The sequence below is a fragment of the Parasteatoda tepidariorum genome, chromosome 9, assembly GCF_043381705.1.
Source record: "Parasteatoda tepidariorum isolate YZ-2023 chromosome 9, CAS_Ptep_4.0, whole genome shotgun sequence".
NCBI lineage: Eukaryota > Metazoa > Arthropoda > Arachnida > Araneae > Theridiidae > Parasteatoda > Parasteatoda tepidariorum.
Window position 1 is genome coordinate 75,567,513 of NC_092212.1, and position 25,922 is coordinate 75,593,434.

Here is a 25,922-nt window from a genome sequence, read left to right on the forward strand (position 1 = left end):
CGCAATAGTCTCGCACTGACTACACTGCTGAAGTAAAATATCTTCAGTAGTTGAGGGATCATGGGTTAGGGTCCTCTTGTTGTCAGGCTGACCATGGGAGTTTTTCGTGGTTTTCCTGTGCATGTAACGCAAATGCAGGTTAGTTCCATTAAAAAAGTCCTTCACGAATGCAAAATTTTTTCTCAATACTTGATTCAGGAGTTCCCTTGTCTTCTGGATTGGTTTCAAAATGACAAGACTACGGAGTTGAACATTGGTAGCCGTGAACTCAGAATTGGGTCTGCTGTTCAACAACGGTAATAATAGTCTTAAAATCAAATAAATTTAGATACTTTTTTGTTAAATTATTATATCTTTATTGATATTAATTTAACAATAAATGGAGTGCTTAGTGCAATATAATATTCTGCCTCTTGTGTGTTTGTCACATAAAACTCATATTTTTTTAAAACGGAAGTTCCATGGTATATATGGTATTTCTGATTCACGCGTGCTCCCTGGGTAGTGCCAATTGAGTAACAGCGTTCATCAAGGCAACCTAAATATGAAGTCCAGCCTTATTCTCGATCTCCCCCGACGGAATTGCTTTCCAATTTTTAAGAATTTAATTTACTTGACTATCACCAGAATCACTATTATCGTATAGGCATAGGCGGATACAGCAGATTCCTCGACTCAGGAAGATATGTATTTTGTTTTCGTCGCACTAGAGCTGCACAATGGGCTGTTGACACCGTCTGGGAAACATCGCTGAGGATGAACCGATGACATGTCATCAATAATTTTGATCCTCTGCAGAGGGGATGCTCCTTCGCGTTGATAGCTCGACAACCTGCGCGAAGTCGAACACTTTACGGAAGAACAGTTTAACCAGGCCGATACCAAGCACCCTCGTTTCCTAGGTAGGCTGATCAAGGTGGTCACCCACCTGCTTACTGATCGCAGCCAGTGATGCTTGACTTCGGTGCTCCACTGGAAGACGTGTCTTTACGATCACTGTGGTACTCCTCGACGTAGAAAAAAGTAAATTTTTCAAAATGCTCAGTAGGGCATTTTATTTGCAAAATTTTGGTGAAAACCAAATTTGTAAAATTTTGTAAATAGTAATAAATTGCTAATTTAAGTAAATCTTTGTAAATTTATTTGTAAAATTTTGATTTTAAAACAACACAATTTATCTGTATGCAGCAAATTGGTGCAGTACGATTCGGCTACCATCTGAAATTTGTTAGATATCGATCTGAAAACAATATAAATAAGAAGCGTGAAGTAAAAACGTCTCAGTTGAAAAAAAATGTGGCTTGTCATTATATTGTTCTAAGCACTTCCTAAAGAGAGGTGAATACAGAACACTAATTTTATAACCCTATAATTTTAACCCCATAACACCCATAATTTCAAACATCCTAAGACTTACGGATACAAGTTTGTGCTTGGACGCCTATTGTCCATAATTGTAGCAATTACATCAAGTAACTCGGGTGCGCATTGCTTCAAGAGAGCTTGATCAACAACTGCCAAACATGGAGTGATTAATTCTCTTTCCGCAACTACAAATAAAAGTTCACATTAATGGAACAAATTTTCATCTAAAACGTTAAAATAATTATGTTTTAACTAGAATCCACCCTGAAAAGTGTTACAGTTTGATTTGGAATTAAATTTAATACTAAATATTTTATTAATATGTGTTTTAATTTCAGAAAAAGTATTCAACTTCATTCAGAAACTCAACATCAGAAACATTGGTCACTTCTTTAAAAACAATACTATGATGGTTTTTCTGCATAGAAACGCATGTTTGAGCAATGAAATTCAAGTGCTCCTGGCATTTTTGTTAAATTCTTCCTTTCAGAATCATCAGATTCATTCAGGCATAGTCTACCACGTGTTGAAAGAGAACGCGGTGTAGTTCGTTCACCAGGAGTTGGCTTTTGGCTCCACCTCCTCGAACGCAGAGTTCATTTCAGCGCGGGAGTAAGAGTAGAAACATCTCCGCGCTTGAAATTGAGACAACCCTTAATACGTACCAAACGCAAACAGTGAATTGTATTATACCTTTCATTACTGTAGCTAATTAAATATATTTTAGATTTAAAACCTGGTGCTTTCCTAGCAAAATGTTACAAAAAGGACAATCTATTCACTCAAAAGAGAGAGATATCAAATTTATGAAATATTTAATGTTAAAAAAATGCACATAAAGATAAATATTTTTGTCATACGATCGCCAAATAGCAACCATGTCCAGGATTGTTCACATTCTTCACCCAAAAATAGCGAAATAATATCGTCGGATATCCCGTGATGTAGGCGGACCAAGTACCAACTCCTGGTGAACGAACTATACATTATTTTTCATTCACACATAGCCTGCAACTTACTAAAAGATATTGCAACGGGGTACACTAGAGACAAACACAGTAAAACAGATATCTCTTTATTTTAACCAACAGTTTGCAAATGTGAAGGGTATTTTGATGCGAAATATTTAGATGGCCTAGATGAAACTGTTAATCAGATTTCCGATTTTAATATTAATACAATACTCTTAGATTACACAAACAATTTCACTTAAACTTTTTAGAAACCAAAACTGGAATTTTTTGCAATTGCGAATTGCAGTTTTATTTTACCTTACATAATGATAAACAAATCAATCAGGTCATCTTTATGTAAGCATTTAACCCCGAAAAATGAGAATTTAAACGAGGAAAATCGGGTGAATAAAAGACTGTCTTAAAATCTCTAATGATCTGTACAATTGTATTAGCAAAGCTAATAATGATGATCTCTAGATCTCTAATGATCTGTATAATTGTATTACCAAAGTTGATAACGATAATCTCCAAGATCTCTAATGATAAGTACAATTGTATTAACAAAGCTGAACTTGATTGTTTCTATTGTATGCTGAATATCTGAATTTAACCACCTGAATTCTTCAATAAGCAATTGCCGGAGTTTCTAGCAACCTTCATGCAATATTATGACGCATTTTACTATTTTGCGAGTTTTGTTTCAAGACCAAAGTATGAAGAAATACGGTACAATATTAACCTATAGTATGTTGCATGTGTGAACAATTAAGTTGTATGCAGTGTTTGAGAATAACTTAATTAAATTTAAATAAGTAATTTTTTAATCCTTTGATGCAGAATTTTTACAAAACATACTTTTCTAGCTTTCATTATTTTGTATTGATTTAGATCAAAAATAAGTTCAAAATATTACATTTAGTGTTTTAATAATTTATAATTATGAAATACAGCATTAAACACCCGTGTCCTTATCTGCGCCGCTGGTAAAATCCACCGAACCTAGTACGAATCTAACGAACCTAACCTCGTATAATATACAATTATGTAAAATCTCGAAAATCATTTTTGAAATTTACTTACTTGTTATTATTTGTTCAGATTTCATAGATTTTCTGTAGTCGTATTGAATACTAACCGTATTGCCAGTAACAAATTTTATCAAGTCTGTTATAATGAATCTAGTATGTCTTGAACAATGACGGAACACATGTTTTAAACATACTTGCCAGCTGCTACTGTTCAAAAAATAATTTATGTCAGAAACGTAATTTAGAAATAGTCTAAATATATTCTCGATTAAACAAATATCAAATTCACGTCCCAAAGATTTTGGTTGCATATTAGGAAGTAAGAAAAAATAGGGCATCACCATTAGGTTATTTTAGTTAGTAACATAGATTACCACAAGACTATCTAAGTTTAAAGAAAATTAAATGAATAATTTCCAGAAAAAGGCACGTAATAAGTTTAATAATTCACCACAATTTGTCACACTATTAGAATTTTCATTCTAAAATTACTGCAAAATAGCCGACAGCCGTCTGTCTTTCCAATCCACCGTAAAGTTTACTGTAAGGGACATAGTTACCTTTACGGTTTTCAAACCGTTTACAACTAGTATAGTTAAGAAACCATGAAAAACTATACGTTTTCTTAACCATTTACAACTACCAGGGTTTCAAAACTGTAAAAAAAATTAAAAAAATAAAAAAAAATTAACCAGACATTGGGGGTAGGCTTTTCGTTAGGTAATAGGTATTGAAGTTAGGCAGTAGTTGGGTTACGTTTTGTCAAATGAAGTGCAGAATATGGTTCAATTAGTTTATCTGGTTGTTTCACATTATGTAAGATATGCGAAATACTAGACTTTTCTAAAGTATGGAGCTTTATGGAGCTGCCATTTGAGCGTGAATAAAAATATCGTATTCTGATAGTCCAGGATCACAAAATGAAGGAGATCAAGACACCAAAAACTCTTCTTGTGTTGAAGGGAATGGAGAAACTATTGTGATGTCAACCGCCGATTCGTCGTTCACAAGATTCACAGATTAGCCCTCACGGCTTTAATACGTACCCACCTGCAAGGAACTAAATGACTTCATTAGATGGACCTAGTAGGTGCAATAAAATTTGGGATGCTTAACAGTATTATTGTACGGTTTTCATACTGTTTTATTATGCTTAACCGTATTATTGTGATTATTGTACTGTTTTCTGTGGGAAATCGAAAAATCCTGCAAACCTCTTATATGGAAATAAATTTTTATTTTGAAAAAAATAGGCTTTTTAAAAAGTATGGCTTACAGCTACATTACCCTAATTCCTTTTATTATACTTCATTATTTTGAATATCAATGGCGGAGGCCAAAGAAGCTCTTCCATTTTACTCTAATTGGATGTCTAAAAATCTGACTCATCTAAGGAAAACCTTAACTCAAGGATCCTTATTTTGTCAGTCTTGCCTTATAGTTTTTTTAGAACCTGAGACCATAACATCGTCTTAAACTTGCAGCCATAAGTAATTCCCAATTCCGCATAACGTGTTTTTTATTAATTTTATACTTCTGAAATTAGAATCAAACAAATGATTTGAATTATACTTATTTTCAGACGATATCTCAAACAGACCCACACTCAACCCAGAAAGGATAAGATACAGGTCGGGAAGGCAATCATTAGCCTCATCTTCATTTACTGTCATCAAGCATTCATCTACTAGAAGTTTTTCATTCTCTAAAAATAAAACAGACGCAAATTCCTATATTAATTTTCTTAATCTACATACATAATGTATAAATAGTTATGAACATTTACTGTCATCAAGCATTCATCTACTAAAATTTTTTCATTCTCTAGAAATAAAACAGGTTCAAAATTCTAGATTAATCTTCTTAATCTACATAGATAATGTATAAATAGTTAATAACATTTACTGTCATCAAGCATTCATCTACTAAAAGTTTTTCATTCTCTAGAAATAAAACAGTTGCAAATTTCTACATTAATCTTCTTAATCTACATACATAATGTATAAATAGTTAATAACATTTACTGTCATCAAACATTCATCTACTAAAATTTTTTCATTCTCTAGAAATAAAACAGGTTCAAAATTCTAGATTAATCTTCTTAACCACTTGAACTTAACGGAAATTGTGCCAGTCAATTTGGTACGAAAATTTTTTTTGATACTTTAAATCTTTGCCTTTTAAGTTTTACAAAAATGCTTTAGTTACTAGGACAGGGGTGGCGAGCCTTCATACACCAACGTGTCATTTTTTCTAGAAAATTGTTTAATTAGGTCATAGACGTGCCGTCAAATAATTTTGACTTCGTGATTATTGGGAAAATAATATAATAATACTAAGCACTATCAACTCAAAATTCTTTATTTACATTGAAAAAAAAAACATTTTGCAATGTCTCAGTTATACGCGTAATTCAACTTAAAGTAACATCAGTGTGACTTCTGTTGCTGCAGATTAGATGACAGATAACTTATATTAGGTCGTAAGATGTTAGTTTATGCAGGACTGCTAGTTTTTTTAGCTAGTTATTTATTGTAAGCTTGTTTTTTATGGTTATTAATTGTTTTTTTAGCATTAATTGTTTATTTCTTTATTAATAATTGTCTATTATTTTGTTTGTTGTTTGAGAATTTTAATTTAATTGTTACATATGCTTCATAGTGTAATAACAATTCATAGTGCAATAACAATTGTGATCTGTGGCGAGCCCCAAATATTGTGTCACGTGCCATAAATGGCACGCGTGCCATTGGTTCGCCATCCCTGTACTAGGACAAATCAATAATTCAGACACACGTATTAAAGAAATATTTATAAAAACAATTATGCTTATAAGTGTTGAAGAAACTTGAAATTTTTGAAAATTATTTCTTACTTGAGTAATTTGAAAACTAATTAAAGTGCTAGGACAGGGAAAAGGTCAAAGAATTAGAATATTTAAAGACAAGCCGTGGTGGCTCGGTGGATAGAAACCCGTTATGTGGTGAACCGGGTTTGAATCCCAGCGATGTCTGGTCGATTCCACATCATTCGACTTGCACCGACTGCAGTGCTAACGTAAAGTATACTTGTGGCGTAACTACCACTATAAATATTAAATACCAATTCAGTAGTATATAAGACATGTTAAATCGATTCTATCTTGAGGTACCTTTTGATATATGAAGGTTGACATAGTTTAAGATTAAATCCCCTCATTGGTGACCCGCGGACGGGATAAGAAATTGTCAATATTGATGGATGAATCCACATTAAAACAGTTGATTGGCTTAAAAATAAAAAGAAATCCGGTGAAGTAAATAAAGTCTCCCGGTTAATAAATAATAATGAGCGAAATGCTAGAAAAAAAATAATAGCGAAAAGCTATAAAAAAAATAAATAAATAACGAGCGAAATGCTTGGAAGAAAAAAAATATAATGAGCAAAAATTGAAGTTAATAAATAAACAGCATTAGTCAACTAGTGGTAATTGTTCATCGAATTCTATCACAGATAAAATTCTGGAAGGGGAGTAATGTGGCATAACTACCACTATAAATATTAAATACCAATTCACTAGTATATAAGAGATGTTAACTTGATTCTATCATGAGGTACCTTTTGATAGATGAAGGTTGACATAGTTTAAGATTAAATCCCCTCATACTCAGTGGTGGACTATGTAGGGTCAGTGGTTAGAGTCCCCGAGCCATCAGGCTTAACCGAGAGAGGTTTTCCTCTCCATGTAACGCAAATGCGGGTTAGTTTCATCAAAAACTCCCTCCGTGAAGGTAAATTTCCCCCAATATTTGATCCAGGAGTTCCCTTGTCCTCTGGATTGAGCTCAAAATTATAAGGCTACGGAGTACACTAGTAGGCGTGATTCACGCCTACTAGTGTAGTACACTAGTAGGCACATTGGTAGGCGTAATTCCTAAATTGGTGTTCAACGACAGTTATAAAATAAAATATTTAAAGGCAGTTGTGTTGTGCATTCCGTTTTGTTACCATTAACGTGTACATGTTATACAAGATAAATTTGAAAGGGGACCAAGATATTCGCCAAAGGAGGATAATATTTTTATAAACTTTTGAAATGGTCAGTTATTCAATAGACAACCTGAATATGCTTACTCGAGAATACAATGTATCTGCTCAAATTTTTATTTATTTGTTGGTTGAAAAATAAGATTAAATATTACTATAATATTTAGAAATTATTTTAACCCGTAAAAATCATGTATTCAAAAATTAAATAATAAAAATTAATGGGTATTCATTACCTGAAATCAACCTCATGACATTGACATGAGAAGTCTTGAAAACTATAGGAATTTTAAGAACAATTCCTTGGAACTGGTAGAATATCTTCATTATAAGCAATCGAGCCTGCATGGAACACACGCCAAATACTTCAGCTTGGCAGTCCTTACTGTCAGCTTTTGGTTTACTAAAATATAAATGTAGCAAATACAAATTAAATTGTCCGAAATATCCCTAAATTTAAAAAAAAAATCATTAACGCATCGGCTGTCGTTATGACTGTTTTATGAAGGTGATCCGAAAAATGAGCAAGATTTACCGTGAAATAGAACATTTAACATGTTCGAGAATCATTAATTGCTAAACGTGTAGTAAACAATACCATGCAAGCCGCACTGCAGAACAAAGATATGCAACTACAAGGTTGAAATTTGGCGTACCGAAAGAGTCATTATATTTTGCAGTCCGTGGAGATCGAGATTCAGACAGAAAGTAAAGTTTATTAACAAAAAGCAGACAAATACATACAAATTTAAAAAGAACGCCATCTGGCGGTATTAAAAAGAAGAAAACTTCATTGGAATCCTTCCCCGGGAATGACAACATATTTGTAAGCTATATACAGTGAGCTTTTTTTTCGAAAATCAAATAGGTCCAAATTTTAAATGCATTTTTAACGAATTTTCTCTCACTAACTTTCTATACGTTTTGTTTTACTGCTCAATAAATATATTGCAATATTTGGGAGAAGGCTTTTGCGGAGTATACTTAATGGTGTAAATGAAAACGAAAACTGGAGAAGGAGATTTAACTTTGAACTGTAAAAGATTTTTAAACAACCGGATATTATTAAATATATGCAAATAAACAGAATGAATTGGATGGCCCATGTGATTCGAATGAGTGATGGCAATACAATAAAAAAGATATTGATTTTTAGACCCACTGGAACCAGAAAGCGGGGAAGTTTGATTCGGTGGAGTCTGATTTTCTCGCAATTAGTGAAAAGATTTGGAGATCAAGGAAAAATCAGAAGGATCTTCAGAGAAAGGCATTGGCCCACACTGAGACGTCTGGTCAACTATGATGATGCACAATGAGTATAAAATTTAAAACTTGTATAATGAAGGTATGTAGAGAAAAACATAAGGAGTTCAATAGAATAAAAAAATAACATTTGATAATTAATTCGAGAAATATAAACAGTTAAACTTGTATTTAAAAAAATGCTAGCTTGCATTTTGCAACCAGTGAAAATGGTACCACAAAGTCGAAATTTTGCGCATAGAATGACCCAATTTTAATTATAAACTTAACACTTGCTTTTATATATTTTTTATTTCAATTAGATTTTTTTTAAGTTATTGCAATTTTTTTTTTTTTTTTTGAGATTTAATCTCATTCTTTCGCTTTTAAAAAAGCTTATTTATCTATTGTTTTAGAAAATTTTATTTAAATCTCTCGAGATCTTTATTTTATACTATCGTGCTTCAATTGGGTATAATATGAAAAAAACACAACTACTTTGATTTAGTAGGAACAACATATGACGCAATGCTAAACGAATGGAATTTAGTTGTTGTTTATTTAGTTATTGTTATTAGTAGTTGTTGTTATTTGTTTTAGTTGTTGTTTATTTAGTTGTATTTAGTTTCAACAACTTTTCTTTATAATGCAATAAAATCTGGCGAGCAGCTATTTAAACGATCGAACACTTTGTTTGTTTATTTGTGGCTTGAAGTTAGGCTCGCAGAAAATGCCGTTCATGGGTTAAATTTAGTAGGAACAACACAACCTGTGACGTAGGCTGTATTATACCCAATTGGGTGCTTGCACTTCAAGAAGAAGATCACGGATATTCCCCTCACACGTGACCGATGACGTCAGCTCCAGCTGATCGTTTATAAGCAAAATGGCTAGTTGAAATTGAGCAAAGTTTCTCCACCTAAGTTAGAATGTTAATTAACGTGAAGTTAATTAAATACAGTGCCGTATAGATCGTCAAATTTCTTGAAATATTATTCTTTCTCGTTTACATCTCTTACTTAACTTAGATTTATTATTTGTTTATGTATTTTATGGTATGGATATATTTTTGTTTTAAGTACCTGGTAACTTTGATGCATAATTAGTTTGTGTTCTACGTGGGTTCCTGCCTGTCTTGGCGTTAAGAAATATGAAGTGAAAGAAATTAAATCCTCATGAAAGAATCTTTGTGTAAGAATATAGAATGTGTCACTTAAGAGAATTGATAGTTGACGGGATCGGCTTAATCAAAATAGAATGGAAAGAACAGTTGCTAACGTAAACAAATACCACGCTTCAATAACCAATCAAGATCGAGATGTCCACACTACGTCACTTGCAGATATTCCATTGACATTAGAAGTAACAACGAAGAAAGAGAGTTTAGATGTCGCCATATACGAATTTTAACACATTGTAATTTTTGGAAAAAAAGATACTTAATTAAAGATTGATAAAAAAGTTTCCAGTATGAACTGTTATAATAATTCGAGATTATAATTACAAATCAATTATGAATAAAAAAAATACTTCATTATTTTCAAATACGCTGTTTGCTTAATTTTTTTCAAGTACAGATAATTATTTTTAAGTCCTGCTAAAGTTCATTTTGTTTCTATTAACATAGAAACGAAATGTCCTTACATAGTATTAGGATAATTATATATTTTATTAGCAAAAAATTTTTTTTGGAATAGGTTTGACTATTAAGAAATAAACAATAATGAATGTGAACCAATCAGGGAGTTTGGTGAGTGGCGCGAACAAGGAATGAAATCACCTAGTATCTAAAATAACTCTACTTACATTTATTTTGCTGAATGCAGTTATTTCTTATAACTTTTATTTTATAACCGTCGTTGAACAGCCGACCCAATTTTTGGGTATACCTTTAACAATGTTCAACTTCGTAGCCTTGTAATTTTGAACCCAATCCAGAGGACAAGTCAACTCCTGGATCAAATATTGGGAGAAATTTGCCTTCGTGGAGGACTTTTTGATGTAACTAATCCGCATTTGCGCTACATGGAGAGAAAGACCATGAGAACCTCCCACGGTTAGCCTGACGGCAAAGGGACTCTAACCCATTATCCGTCTACCACTGAGGATATTTTACATCAACACTGTGGTAGGTGCAAGTCGTGTGCGGATTCGTATCGACCAGCCGTCACTGGGATTCGAACCCGGAAGTCAAATTCTTTTCCCCCTGAGCCATCGCGTCTCTGAATGCAGTTATTCTCAAAGTACTGTCTTTAAAGTAAAGTAAGTAAAATCGTGATTGAAAAATGAATCTAATTATTTATAAAGGATATTTTCAATCGAAGCATAATTTGCGCTCTTTCAATTTGTATGTTAAACATTATCTCTGAAATGTTATCATAAATTTCAGCATTAAATCTCTAGAGCTAAATGATGGAAGAGTTTAGCGCGTTGTGGAAAATGCTTAGCAAGCATAATGAAAAAGTCATCTTTGAACTAACAAGAATTTTTATTAAGCAAGAAAAATTATTACTAAACTTAAACATCATAAAAGATTATAGAAGAAAACTCTCCTCGAGAGTAATCTACTCTCCATAACATGAGGTAACTAAATTCAGCCTATGCAACCATGAAAACCAAATCTAATCTCAATTCGTCATATATATACAAGCATATTTATCATCCAATCAAGAAATAACATTTGCATAATGAGGGTAGAAAACTTACACCCTTTTGCAAACTGTCCAAAACTATTCCATTGCTGAATTTTGTGAAAATTTCATTTAAGTAATTACAAAAATAATTTCAAAAAATTTCAAAAAAATAAAATACGAAATTAACAATTTATTAATAGAATTATAATTAAACTTACATCCGTGTTTCTAAAATTAATTTTAAAAAAATTGTGTTTTAAATTGTATAAAACTAGATATTATAATATATTTTAATATGAATAAGTCTAAACAAATATAGAAATTTTCAAAAAAACACCTATAATAGATCCAAAAAATTAAAACTTTACTGATTAATGCATCTGAAAACACAAATAATACTGATTTCAAAGACTGATTGCTCAAATCTATTACGAAATTTAAATACCGAAATCAAGATACATATATATATATTTAACTAAAGTTGTATATATTTCACATTTATATATACATTTATTTATACATTTATAAATTTTATTATATAATATTAATTGTGAGCTTTAATTATTACTATCATTCAATAAAAATTTAAATATTAGAAAAATATGGTAAATTTTTATATTTGGAGTAGTTGCAGTTGAATGTATTTTAAAACCACATTATTTTATTTCTATCATATTTCTATTTAATAATATATCATTGGATTGTATATATTCAAATTATTTGAATCATAGTTTCTTGTAGAAATAAGTGTTACTTTTTAAAAATTCATATAATCGTTTTTATATTATATCTGTAGCTAAATGATAACATTTATAACACCAATTAATTTGATTACAATTCCATCTACCAAACTTTAACTTTTAAAAGTTATACGCTAATTTTACTTAAATTATCATATTAGTGTTGCAAATTATTTTAATCTTAGTTCCATGCACCTACTCGGTGCTTATGATTTAAAAATTCATATACTTACAAATTTGCAAGACTTTGGCCATTTTCTAAGATTGATGTCATGATCCTTTGAAAACTTGGCATACAATCTTGCAATATTCCCGGATCAATTTCTTGCAAACATGTTTCTACCGTGCGTTTAGTTTCCTCTAAACAAATATATAGATATATGAACATTTTAAATTAGTAAAAACTACTGATACAATTTTATTTAAAAACCTAATGAGATATAACTTACCATTCAAATTATGCAACACAAAATTTTAATAGCCATACAATATATTGCATAGCAATTTAGACATAAAAGATATGAATGCGAGAAACTTAACTAAATACTTAAGACAACGTTTAAGAAGCTGTACGACTAGTATTAAAATCGAATAAGCTGTATGAATTATCTTTTTAAAAATTTTGTTTTCTTTTGTTTTGTTTATTTAAAAAAAGAGACAATAGCATAATATAATAAACGAGGGTTATGGAGTCACCAATTGAAGTTTTTAAGTTCGACTCAGAACTTTTTAGAATGCTTAACTGCAACTCCGATTTATACTAAATTTTCTCTGAATCTTAAGAATATATGAATATTATTCNTACATAATTATGCAAAATCTAGAAAGTCATTTTTAAAATTTACTTACTTGTTATGATTTGTTCAGATTTCATAGATTTACTGTAGTCGTGTTGTATACTAACCGTATTGCCAGTAACAAATTTTATCAAGTCTGTTATAATGAATCTAGTATGTCTTGAACAATGACGGAACACATGTTTTAAACACACTTGCCAGCTACTACTGTTCGAAAAATTACTTATGTTAGAAACTTAATTTAGAAATAGTCTAAATATAATTTCGATTAAACAAATATCAAACTCGCGTTACAAAGATTTTGGTTGCATTGCAAGGAGTGAGGAAAAATAAAGCATCGCCATTAGGTTTTTTTATTTGGTAGCATAGATTTAACACGAGACTGCCCAAGTTTTTAAAAAAAAATAATAATTTCCGAAAAAAAGTACATGATAAGTCTTATAATTCTCCACAATTTGTCACACGATTAGAATTTTCATTGTAAAATTACATCAAAATAGCAGATAGCCGTCTGCCTTTCCAATCAACCGTAAAGTTTACGGTAAAGAACATTCTTCTACCTTTACGGATTTGTAACCGTTTACAACTGAAATGGTTAAAAAACTATACTTTTTTTTTCAACTAGAAGAGTTTCGAAACTGCAAAAAAATTAAAATTAACCAGACATTGGAGGTAGGCTTTTCATTAGATAATAGTCATTAAAGTTGGGCAGTAGTTGGGTTATGTTTTATCAAATGAAATGCGGAATGTGGTATATCTGGTTGGTTAACTTAATGTAAGTTATCTGAAATACTATACTTTTCTAAGTTAAAGAGCGTTATGGAGCTGCCATCTGTGCGTGAAGAAGAATATCGTATTCTAATAGTCCATGGTCACAAATTGAAGGAGATCAAGACACCGAAAACTCTTCTTGTGTTGAAGGGAATGGCGAAACTATTGTGATGTCAACCGCCGATTTGTCGTTCACAAGATTCACAGATCTTGCTCTCGGCTTTATTACGTACCCACCTACAAGGAACTAAGAGGCTTCATTAGATGGACCTAATAAATACTATAAAATTCTGGATGCTTAACCGTATGTCTCTGTTTATTGTACTGTTTTCTACGGGAAATCAAGAAATCTTGCAAATTTTTTATCTGGAAATAATTCTAGAGTTTGAGAAATTTGCCTTTTTTAAAAAGTGTGGCTTGCAGTTATATTACCCAAATTCCTTTTACTATACCAATTATATTTTGAATATCAATGGAAGATGCCTAAAAAGCTCTTCCATCCCTAAATGGATGTCTAAAAATTTGACTCGGAAATTAGGGACAACCAAAACCCAAGGATCCTTATTTTGTTAGTTTTCTCCTTTCAATTTTGAACCTGTGACCATATCATCGTTTTAAACTTGCAGCCATAAGTAATTCCCAATTCCGCATAGGGTGTGCTTTTTTATTAATGAAACTTCTGGAATTAGAATCAAAGAAATAATTATGAAATATACTTATTTTCCGATGATATCTCAAACAGACCCACACTCAATCCAGAAAGGATAAGATACAGGTCAGGAAGGCAATTATTTGCTTCATCTTCATTTACTGTCATCAAGCATTCATCTACTAAAAGTTTTTCATTCTCTGAAAATAAAAACAGTTTCAAATTTCTAGATTAATCTTCATAATCTACATATATAATGTCTAAATAGTTATGAACAAAGTGTTCTTTGAAAGCTAGACCAGTACCAATTTAAAGTACCATTCAAAAATGAATTCATAATAGATTAATCCCTTAATAATAGCACAATTTTGAAGAAAACAGTCATAAAAGAAGCCATTTTTTTTTATTCAAAACAATTATACAAAACTAAGTGTATCTACAATGAACTTATTTTTAATTCTGGTTGGTTGGTTGATTCTAATGCCACTTGCCACACGGGCAAGCCTGCTTGGTGAAACCAAGCAAATTTAAGGCAGAGAGTGCGATTCTTGTTTTTCAGTGGCGCCATCTATGACCAAGAATTCGACTTCTGCCACATCATACGTCACACCTGTTTATAAGGCGGATCCATTCATACATCCATTCATTCATCCACAAATCGTAATTTTGACCTGAATCAGACAACGATCGATCTCCAATCCAGTATCCCCAGAGGTATTGGTTTGTTATGCGAACATGGAGGACTTTGCGGCTCGACAGAATTTTAACGTGCATCAGTCACCAACTACACGAAGAGTCTTCGGCCTGCGGTGTTCGAACGCCCGAACTCTCGAACATGGGCCCAGCTATCCCGGCCCCATTTTTAATTCTTGGACAGATCACAGAAATGCATATTCGATGAGGGGTGACATCTAGTTTAAAATAAACTACATGACATTAAAAAATAGTCAAATACTGTTATCTGGTATACAGAGTTAGAAATAAACACGGGTATTCCGGGCATAAGAAAAAAATTTTTTAATTGTTTGGTTATTAGGAGTTTTTAATTCTTAAATTGGATGGGCTATTCAAAGGCAGTTATAAAATAAAATATTTAAAGACAGTTGTGCTGTGCATTCTCATTCATCAGTTTGGTTACCATTAACGTTTGCAAGATAAATTTGAAAGGGGGCCAATATGGTCGCCAAAGAGGACTAATATTTTTATAAACTTTCGAAATGGTCAGTTATTTAATAGACAATCTGAATATGTTTACCCGAGAATATAATGTATCAGCACAATTTTTTATTTATTTACTGGTTGAAAAATAATATTAAATATTACTATAATATTTAGAAATTGTTTTCACTTGGTAAAATCATGCATGCAAAAAGTAAATAATGAAAATTCAATACCTGAAATTAACCTCATGACATTGACATGAGAAGTCTTAAAAACTATAGGAATTTTAAGAACAATTCCTTGGAACTGATAGAATATCTTCATTATAAGCAATCGAGCCTGCATGGAACACACGCCAAATACTTCAGCTTGGCAGTCCTTACTGTCAGCTTTTGGTTTACTAAAATATAAATGTTGCAAATACAAATTAAATTGTCCAAAATATCTCTAAATTAAAAAAAAATCATTAACGCATCTGCTGTCTTTATGACTGTTTTCCGAAGGCGATCAGAAAAATTCGCAAGATGTACCTTGTAATAGAACATTTAACATTTGATATGTTCGAGAATCATTAATTGCAAACGTGTAGTGAACAATACCATGCAAGCCGCCCTGCAGAACAAAGATATGCAACAACGATGCTGAAATTTGGTGTACCGAAAGAGTCATTATATTTTGCAGTCCGTGGAGATAGAGATTCAGACAGAAGGTAAAGGTTTATCAAGAAAAAGCAGACAAATTTAAAAAGAACGCCATTTGGCTGTATTTAGAAGAAAAAGACTTCATAGCAATCCTTTCCTTGGAATGACAACATATTTGAAGTAGTGAGCTTTCAAAATTTAGGTAAAATCCACCACGTATATCCCTAAAAGTTTGCGGTTTGCAATAATAAAAGTGTAGAAAATATAGTTGCTACATTCCTGATCCAACAATCAATTTTTAAATTGTTCAAAACCCTTTTGCAAACAGTCCAAAATTATTCCATTGCTGAATTTTGTAAAAATTTCTTTTAGGTAATGATAAAAAAAATTAAAAAATATAAAATTATTTATTCATTTTATTAATAGAATTATAATTAAACTTATTTCCGTGTGTTTAAGATTAATAAAATCAAAAATTGTCTAAAACTAGATATTGTGGTATATTGTAATATGAATAAGTCCAAACAAATACAGAAATTTATAAAAATACACCTATAATAAAATAAAATAAAGTTCAACTTTACTGATTAATGCAAAGGAAAAAACTAATTTACTGACTTCAAAGACTGATTACTCAAATATATTACGAAATTTAAATACAGAGATCTATAAATATATGCATTGGATTAAAATTGCATATTTTGCATTTTATTTTACAATATTAAAATAGATTGCGAAATTCAATTTGATGTTGAAGTCTTGGTTTTTTTTACTGAAAACTACTCACTCAATATAAATTTAAAATTAAATATTGTTAAAAAATCTCAAATTTTTATAATTGGTGTAATTGCAGTTGAATATATTTCAAAAACCACATTATTTTATTTCTTAAATATTTATTACATTTCTATATATTAATATATCATTAGATTATATATATTCAAATTAATTAAATAGTTTCTCTTACAAACAAGCGTTACTTTCAAAAAATCAAATAAACCTTATTNTCCCGATTATCCGAGTTAATGTGGACCACGACTAACTCGGATAACCGAAAAACTCGGTTAGAGAGAAGAGTATAAAAAAGGAAAATAAACGAGTACGTATAAATGTAATATATTTAACAAATACAAAATTTATATGAATACACTACATACAACTAATATTATAATTAAAAAGCTTACTTAAAAACATTTAACGATCATACTTTACGAGAATTAAGGAGTTTTTACATAAAAAAGTCCTTACTCGTTTTTTGTTTTACATTACTTTGGCGCTTTTCTGCAGTAATGTTGCGCCATTTCTTCAGGGATAACAAGGCAAGTGTCTTGTTGTTCTATGTATATTTAATAGCACTTTCGATAGCTTTTAGTCCATTTGTATGAGAGATTTTTACATGTTGATTTTCATCGCCTCTGTCTTCATCATCTTGCCAGATTCATTTTTTACGATATTAACAATCATCGGTAATCTCGTGTTGTTCGTCAGCTTGTTTTCCAGTGTGTTAGGAAGATAAAATTCAGAATTTTTTTCAGCGGTAGTTATAAAAATAAAAAATGAACTAGATCGAAAAAAAAAATCCTTGAAATATTTAATAGCTCGGTTAAAACGGAAACTCGAATAATCGGGGCCCGGATAATCGGGTCTCTACTGTATATACAAAGTTAAAAATATTAAGAAATTTGGAAAATAATAAAAAATAATGACAAGAGAAGAAAATTATTAAAAATATTTTTCAAAAATATTTATAAAAAAAAACATTTTTGAAAAATATTTTTAATAATTTTCTTCTCTTGTCATTATTTTTTATTATTTTCCAAATTTCTCAATATTTTAACTTATTTTAGGAGTTCTATATTAAAAGTGTGATCATAAACTTTAATATATATTAAAGTTTATGATCACACTTTTAATTTCATGCCCATTTAAATTATCAATTGTATACACGAACATTCTAGGACATGCATCGAAACTTCCATAAATTCGACAAAAGACAGGGTATTACCGGGATAGTTCAAAAATAGATGAACATTTTTGGACCATCCCGGTTAATCGATCGAGGGTATGATATTATTTTAATAGAAATATTACGTACCATCAATGACATCTCTTGGTGCATCCGGGATGTTTTCTTCAACTAATTGCACAGTTGTATTCAGGTAAGTTTCCACTAAAGAACTAATTATTAAATTTGATTCAACTGAGCAGACTTTAAAAATATCTTGAAGACACTGATTCGCATTAACCATAGGCCTGCAAAAAGTCAATGCATTTTAGGGAACACTTACTACATTCAAATAACACTGAAATCAGTTTCTTCTAAAACATGCATTAATGTTTTCGAAATTTGAGTCGATAGATCAAAAATTTAATGTCTCAAAAACAACTTACAAAGATAGGGGTTTAAATTTTATTCTGTTGCAAAGGTAAAGAACAAAATCATAAAACCCCGGCCAGCATGCATCAACGGCATCTCTATGAACCAAATAAATGCAGGATCTTGCTCTTTCTTTCATCAGCACTATTTTAAGGAAAAAATTATCAGAGTCAAATATCAGTGTAATCGATGTAAAGTTTGCATTTTGTTAATTACATTATATATGTCAATTTTGTTTCAAGTTCAACAATGATTTTTTTAAGAAGATAGTTATTAAGGCCTTTGTTAGCTATGGCTTTTCATTAAATTTTATTTACCGACGTATTGCTTTATTGAAATTACATACATTTGCAGGCTTGTTTACTCAATTTAGACTTATAAACCTTTGTCAAGTAGAAGGACAGATAGAAGAATTTAGAGAAGAACGTCACAAAGAATACATCCAGGGCTGCGACGGGATTCGAACCCGCCACCTTCACGCTTCGCACTGCGTTTGACGGGCGATACCACTAGGTCTGGGAGACCCATACCTTCGCATTTCTTAAGCTTATTGTTTTCCCCTACATATGCAGCCAAGAGTTCTCAATTACGTAGTGCAGCTTACAAAATATTGTCAAATTGAAGAACGGATAACACAATTTAGAGAAAGACAACACGAAGATAAATCCTAGGTTACAGTGGGATTCGAACCCTCTATCTCCCGACTATATAGTGTTTGGAGAGCGATGCCGCTAGGCCAGGGGAAACCCCTAACGTACTTTATTCATTTATTTATGGGTACACATACATTAGCATGCCTGTGTACTTACTATAAAGTGCGACTAAAAATTCCTTGTAAATTTGGAGAATATGTAGTATAGGTTAGGGGTAGATAGGTATTTAATTTACGTAGCAGTAGTGCTGCACAATGAGCTATCGGCGACAGTCTGGGAAACATCCTTGAGGATGAACCGAAAACATGCCATCACAATTCTGATCCTCTGCTGAGGGGATGACTCCTCTGCGTCGGTAGCCCGACGACCTGCGTGCGAAGTCGAACACTTTACGGTAGAACAGTTTAACGAGAACCAATACCGAACACCCTCGCAGACTGATCCCTATGCAGACTGATCCAAGTCGTCACCCACCCGCACACTGACCGCAGCCAGTGGTGCTTGACTTCGGTGTTCTACTGGGAACCGTATCTTAACGATCACTCCACTGCGGCACAAATTGAAGAACAGATAACACAATTTAGAGAAAGACAACACTAAGATAAATCCAAGGCTACAGCGGGATTCGAACCCGCTATTTCCAGATTATATAGTGTTTGAAGAGCGATGCCGCTCGGCTAGGGGAAACCCCTAGCGTATAGTATTTATTTATTTATTTATTGGTACACATACATTTGCATGCTTGTGTACATATTATAAAGTTCTGCTAGAAATTCCTAGTAAAATTAGAGAATATGTAGCACAGGAAAGAGGCAGGTAGATATTTTATTTACGTCACACTGAAACAGGACAATGAGCCATTGGCGACGGTCTGAGAAACATCCTTGAAGACGATCCGAAGACGTGCCATCACAATTTTGATCCTCCGCTTCGGTAGCCCGACTACCTGCGCGTGAAGTCAAGCAATTTAAGGTAAAACAGTTTAACGAGCACCTATACCACGCACCCTCTGTCCATACATAAGCTGATCAAAGTGGTCACCCACCCGCCTACTGACCGTAGGCAGTGATGCTTGATTTCGGTGTTCTACTGGGAACCCTGTCTTCATGATCAGTCCACTGCGGGACATAACACAATTTAGAGGAAGATAACACACAGATAAATCCAGTGGTATTCGAACCCGCTACCTCCAGACTTTATAGTGTTTATAGGATAATACAACTCAGCCAGGGGAGACCCTTTACGTCTTTGAAAATGATAAGTGTATAAAAATGTATAAAAAATGGTGAAAATGTATAAAGAATGATGAAATGTATAAAAAATGATCAGGATAAGAAAGCAGAAATGAAAGACATCCCGAAACGTTGTTGTTGGTTTACGTCGCAACTAGAGCTGCACAATGTGCTATTACCGACGGTCTGGGAAACATCCCAGAGGATGATCCGAAAACATGCCATCACAATTTTGATCCTGCACAGAGGGGATGGCTCCTCTGCTTCTGTAGCCCGATGACCTGCTTGCAAAGCCGAGCACTTCACCGTAGAACAGTTTAATGAGGACCGATACCGCTCACCTTCGGTCCCTTTGCAAGCTGATTAAAGTGGTCACTTACCCGCACACTGACCGCAGTTAGTAATATTTGACTTCGGTGTTCTATTGAGAACCGTTTCATAACGATCAGTTCACTGTGGGATACATAACGAAACGGATGCGGATTTAAAACTACTACCTCTCGACTAAAGAGTGTTTCGAAGTGTAAAAGACACTACTCATCCAAGAAAGACCCAGCAATATATATTTTTTATCAAGTTCCCAAACTAGTCTTTTCCCACAAAACTTCCTTACAACTAAATGCCCCAACAGTTTGAAGCAATTTTTAGTTAAAAAAGTAAATAAAATTAGTTTATTTTTACTGATTAAAAACTATAAACAATTTCTATAACTAAAAAATTGCTTGTAAAATTTATTGCATAGAAAGTTTTTGTATTAAAATTATATTCTATTTATAAATTTGAAGTTATGAAAACATTTTAAATTTTGAACTCATCGGTAAGTTGAAAAGCGTAAATAAAAATTCAATATTTGATTTTTTTTCCAACTTCAAAAATATTCCTTTGTGCTGTACCACCATTGCATAGAAAAATATTAAACAATACAACTTACAGGGTATTACAACAGTTTTTTCCGTTTCAACAGGCTCCTCGACGATTTGTCTTGATCTACGCATCAAATCATTATGCATTCGAGGAGAAAGCATCAGATCCTCTTTGTACTTTAAAGCAGCTTTTGATATGTTCGCATTTGAAGGATCTAAATACGTAAGCATATATTATTGAATGCACTTATGCCGATAAAAACCGTTATAGTCTATAACTGTTATAGTCTCATACAGTCTGACTATTTGATTATATGAGTTTGACTATGGAAGACTATAAATGTTTTAGTCTATAACAGTTTCAGTTTTATATAATCTAACTATCAGTTTATATGAGTTTGACTATGTGAAACTATAACTGTTTTAGTCTATAACAGTCTTAGTTTCATATAGTCTGAGAATCTGATTATATGAGTTTGACTATGTGAGACCATAACTGTTTTTGTCTATAACGATTATAATCTCATACAGTCTGACTGTCTGATTATATGAGTTTGACTACGTTTCAGTAACTGTTATAACTGTTTAACTGCTATAACTGTTTAACTGCTATAACTGTTAACTGCTATAACTGTTAACTGCTATAACTGTTAACTGCTATAACTGCTAACTGTTATAACTGTAATAACTGTTTCAGTTTATAATAGTTTTAGTTTCATGTGTTCTGACTATCTGAGTATGAGTGTGATCTGAGTATGTGTGATACTAACTGTTTTAGTCTATAACAGTTTTAGTTTCATACAGTCAAACTATCTAATTATATGAGTTATCTGACCGACTACGTGATGTCTGACTACGAGATATCTGACTATGTGAGACTATAACTGTTTTAATCTATAAAAGTTTTAGTTTCACATACACTGACTATCCGGTTATATGAGTTTGATTATGTGAAATTATAACTGTTTTTGTCCATAACAGTTATAGTCTCATATAGTCTATCTATCTCGAGATGAGCTCTAAGTGAAGTCAGGGGCTCATCTTGCATTTGCCAGACTTTAACATATATTTCGAATGTATGTTAAAATAAAAAGTTTGGCAAGTAAAGGCTGTTTATGCGCAATGCTGACCACATTGTCAATCCATTGGTTCTGAAATCGTGGAGCCTTTACCACCATGAATCCCCTAATCAACAATGTGCTGTTGAGGAAATGCTTTACTTTAAAATAAAAATTACTTTCCAAATATTTTTGACTTTTTTCCTTTGTCCATTTTTTCATTATTTCACCTTTTAAATATCCATTTGACTTTTTTTATATACTGGGATGCCCTTTTGCTTGTTGCTGCTTTGCTATAATTGTTTTTATGGCCTAAAACAGTTTTCACAATGAAAGTTGAAACTATTCACTTTAAGTATATGTACTAAAACGAATTCTATACTTGATTAAAAAGCCTCACTGGCTTAAGATAATATCTTTATCCTTTTTAAAGCCATTTAAAATGTGATCTTTGCATTTTTTTTTATATGATTTTAACATAGTGCTAACATTTTTTTTTAATTGCTATCTTGTAAATATCAAAAATTCATATACGGTTAGGGAAAGATGATAAGAACTGAAATGGTTAGGGTAGGAAAAAAAAGTTAGCAAAATTATCTACATACAAGCTCTTTCATGATAATAGTCTTTAATATATAAATGTTTAGACTGTTTTTTAAAAATAAAACAAAAAAACATGAAACTAAGGAGTTGCAAATTAAGTTGAAATCTAATAACAAACAAAAACGATATCGAAATCGAACGAACAATTGCATAGGAAGCCGGTACTGAAAATACCTAAACTAAACCAGTTTGATTGACTGAGGGAAGTTGAAATGCAATTATTTGAAATACCGTAAGTTTCATTAAGCTATCAAACAAGTTTTAAAGTTTTCCCTCCCGCTTCTCACAGTACTGACTCGTTATATTTTGATGACGTTTATGTTTTCTTAATTTTTATCTGTTACATGTTATTTGATATCTTATATGTTACTTTATATGTTATTTGTTATCTGTAATGTGAATTATATTTTTGAAAATAATTCCAAAACTAAAAGTTTCTAATAATAACTATAACAAATAATAACTATGATAAAGTTTTTAAAAATAAAAATATTCTACCAACTCTATAACTGTAACTCAAACTTGCTTATCTGAATGATACGTAATGTCGTTTATTTTCAAAAGGTGCCCAATTTGTTGTCTGTAAACATGGATTTTTTAGCGGAATCAAAATATGCTTTTCCCTTTAAAATTTTGAAACGTTTTTAGAAAAAAAATTATAAATTAATAGTTTAAGATTATTTCGAAAATAGTATTTTTTTTTCTTAAAAGCCAACGTGGTACTTTTAACTAAAATTTAACCTCGATAAGTATTCTCAATTTAAAAATTTTCCTTGAACTTATAAATGTTCACAGTTGCAGAATTTTAAAACTTTTATGCCAAAAGAAATTACTTGCGATTAAAATTACCCTAGGAAGACGAAGCCGTCTACCTGACCACTATGAAAGAAGGATGTTAGACATTCCTATAAAAGCAATTTTAATGGCCTTTAGCACACTTTCATAAAAGTTTGAAAGACGAAGATAGTCTTTTATACTTTCATGATTTTCGTAACTAATGGCCATTATCAATTGTTTATGTAAAATTTTAGACTTTTATACCAATTTTCAACTACTAAAAAATATTGATGAAAAATTTAACAACTAATTTTTTTTCAGAGCCCCTCTATTTTTTAAAAATATAAATTCTATTTGAAAAAACGTTTCTGGATATTTAATTAATATAACTATAAATACGGAGATCCTCAGTCTGTTGTTCTGAATTTAAATTTTTTAGATTTAAACAATATCGTCTTAACTAATAAAACAATATTAAATGGAAAAAGTTACTGACCATGCTTATTTTAAATATATTCAAGGACAAAAGTTCTCGTAAAAATTATTTAGACCTTTTTTAAATAATGTAACTTACCAAAGTGAGACTTTATGAGAAATGAAAGATGTTCATAGTTTTCTGAGTGCGCCAGACAGTCACTGATCAATCTCATCTTACAAACTGATCGACATTCCCTAGTTAAATGCAAACATTGAATTAATGGGAATACATAAAAAACGTTCATCTATTTCATTTAATTTTTGCATACATATAGGCAATTAAAGACATATTATGGAATTAGTCTACATGATTCCTCCAATTTAAAAAAAATATTGGGAGTACAAATTAGTTCGGTCCGTTTTCAGAAGATGGCTCTGGCTGTTATGAATGTTTCATAGTGACAGCTGGTTTCGGTGGTTTCAGAGAGGTTCGATATCTTTCAATAATATTCAGTTCATATCGTTTTGAGTTTCATGCAAAAACCCTGTTTTCGAATTTTGTGGTAACTACTAGGAAGCATTTGCGGGAAGTTTTATGCTTCTGCTTTAATTGGAAGAAAAGTGCAGCTGAAGAGCATCGAATGCTTGTAGAAGTTTATGGTGACAATGCTCCAACTGATAAATCATGTAGGGAACGGTTTCGACTCTTCGAGAATGGTGAATGGAATGGTGTCACTATGTGAATGGTGAATGGGATACTATGAGCTGCTACAACCTGGCGATTCCATTACGGACGGACGGTCGGTATAGGCTACAATTAAATCGTTTGAGTCGCGCCTTACGAGGAAAACGGCCGGAATACGAGCAAAAACATGACAAAGTTATTCTTCTGCATAATAACGGACGGCATCATGTCGCAATAGTCGCAAAAAATTATTTGGAAACGCTCAAGTGAGATATTTTACCGCACCCGCCGTATTCACCGGACATTGCTCCTTCTGATTACTGGTTGTTCCGACGGATGCAGCATAATTTTACAGGTTACCGGTTCACTTTTTGTACTCCCAAACTAATTTGTTTGGGAGTACAAAAAGTGTAATCAAAACTGACCAAACTAATTTGTACTCCGAATTAAATGTTTCTTTACTAGTTTACGGCATGCGTAGATAGAAGACATATAGAAAGATTTCATGCATATGTTTATCAACTCAGTTTATGATGCATACCACAAAATTTATGATTAAACCACGGTAGCTATATTTCTCATTGCATTTATATAAAGCTATTTATAAAATTATATTAAGGTTATACATTTGAAAATGATTCATACAAAAATTTTATATTATAATCACCATAAGCATTTGATTGCTATCTCCTTAAGAAATCTTAATGAGATGAAAGGACTTATCTTAATAGACTTATCTTCCATATAAGGAAGATGACTCCAAATTCCTTATGCGGTTTATTGTAAAAATACCATTTAAAAAATCTTCAGTAATGTTTAAATTGCCAATGTTTAACGAAATAAAAATATTTATATCCTACAATGCGTTTTAGGACTTGAAGCTGCAGAGATATTAAATTCAACGACCCCCTTGGCAGACAAACAAGCGATAGGGAATATTGTTGAAAATATGTATTTTTTGCTAAAAGGGGGAAAAAACATACTACGCTACGTGTGTTTATAAATTTAGTGTATTATACTTTTAAAATTTTTATATGCTATATACTATATTTTTGATACTTATATACCGATGATACTCATATAATTGATACTCATGTACTTGAATACAATACAAAAATACTTGCTTTCTTTCGTAATTTATAGCTGATCCCTCAAACCTTAGAAAGCTTTAAAATTCCCTGATAAGTAGAGTAATCGTATGATCTAAACACATATATATATATATATATACATATACATATATATATA

At 31.8% G+C, this 25,922-nt stretch overlaps 1 protein-coding gene across 1 annotated transcript in view; it reads right to left on the bottom strand.

Annotated features, from left to right (window-relative positions):
* Positions 1-25,922, bottom strand: part of LOC107438365 (uncharacterized) — a 109,707-nt gene that overhangs the window by 12,038 nt on the left and 71,747 nt on the right. The window contains exons 30-38 of the mRNA XM_043044310.2: positions 24,147-24,244; positions 21,203-21,349; positions 18,401-18,530; positions 18,105-18,262; positions 12,224-12,350; positions 7,612-7,778; positions 4,922-5,054; positions 3,402-3,556; positions 1,418-1,550 (exon numbers count right to left, since the gene is read on the bottom strand). Of these exons, the coding sequence (XP_042900244.2) occupies positions 1,418-1,550; positions 3,402-3,556; positions 4,922-5,054; positions 7,612-7,778; positions 12,224-12,350; positions 18,105-18,262; positions 18,401-18,530; positions 21,203-21,349; positions 24,147-24,244 (1,248 nt within the window). The remainder of the gene's footprint in view (positions 1-1,417; positions 1,551-3,401; positions 3,557-4,921; positions 5,055-7,611; positions 7,779-12,223; positions 12,351-18,104; positions 18,263-18,400; positions 18,531-21,202; positions 21,350-24,146; positions 24,245-25,922) is intronic.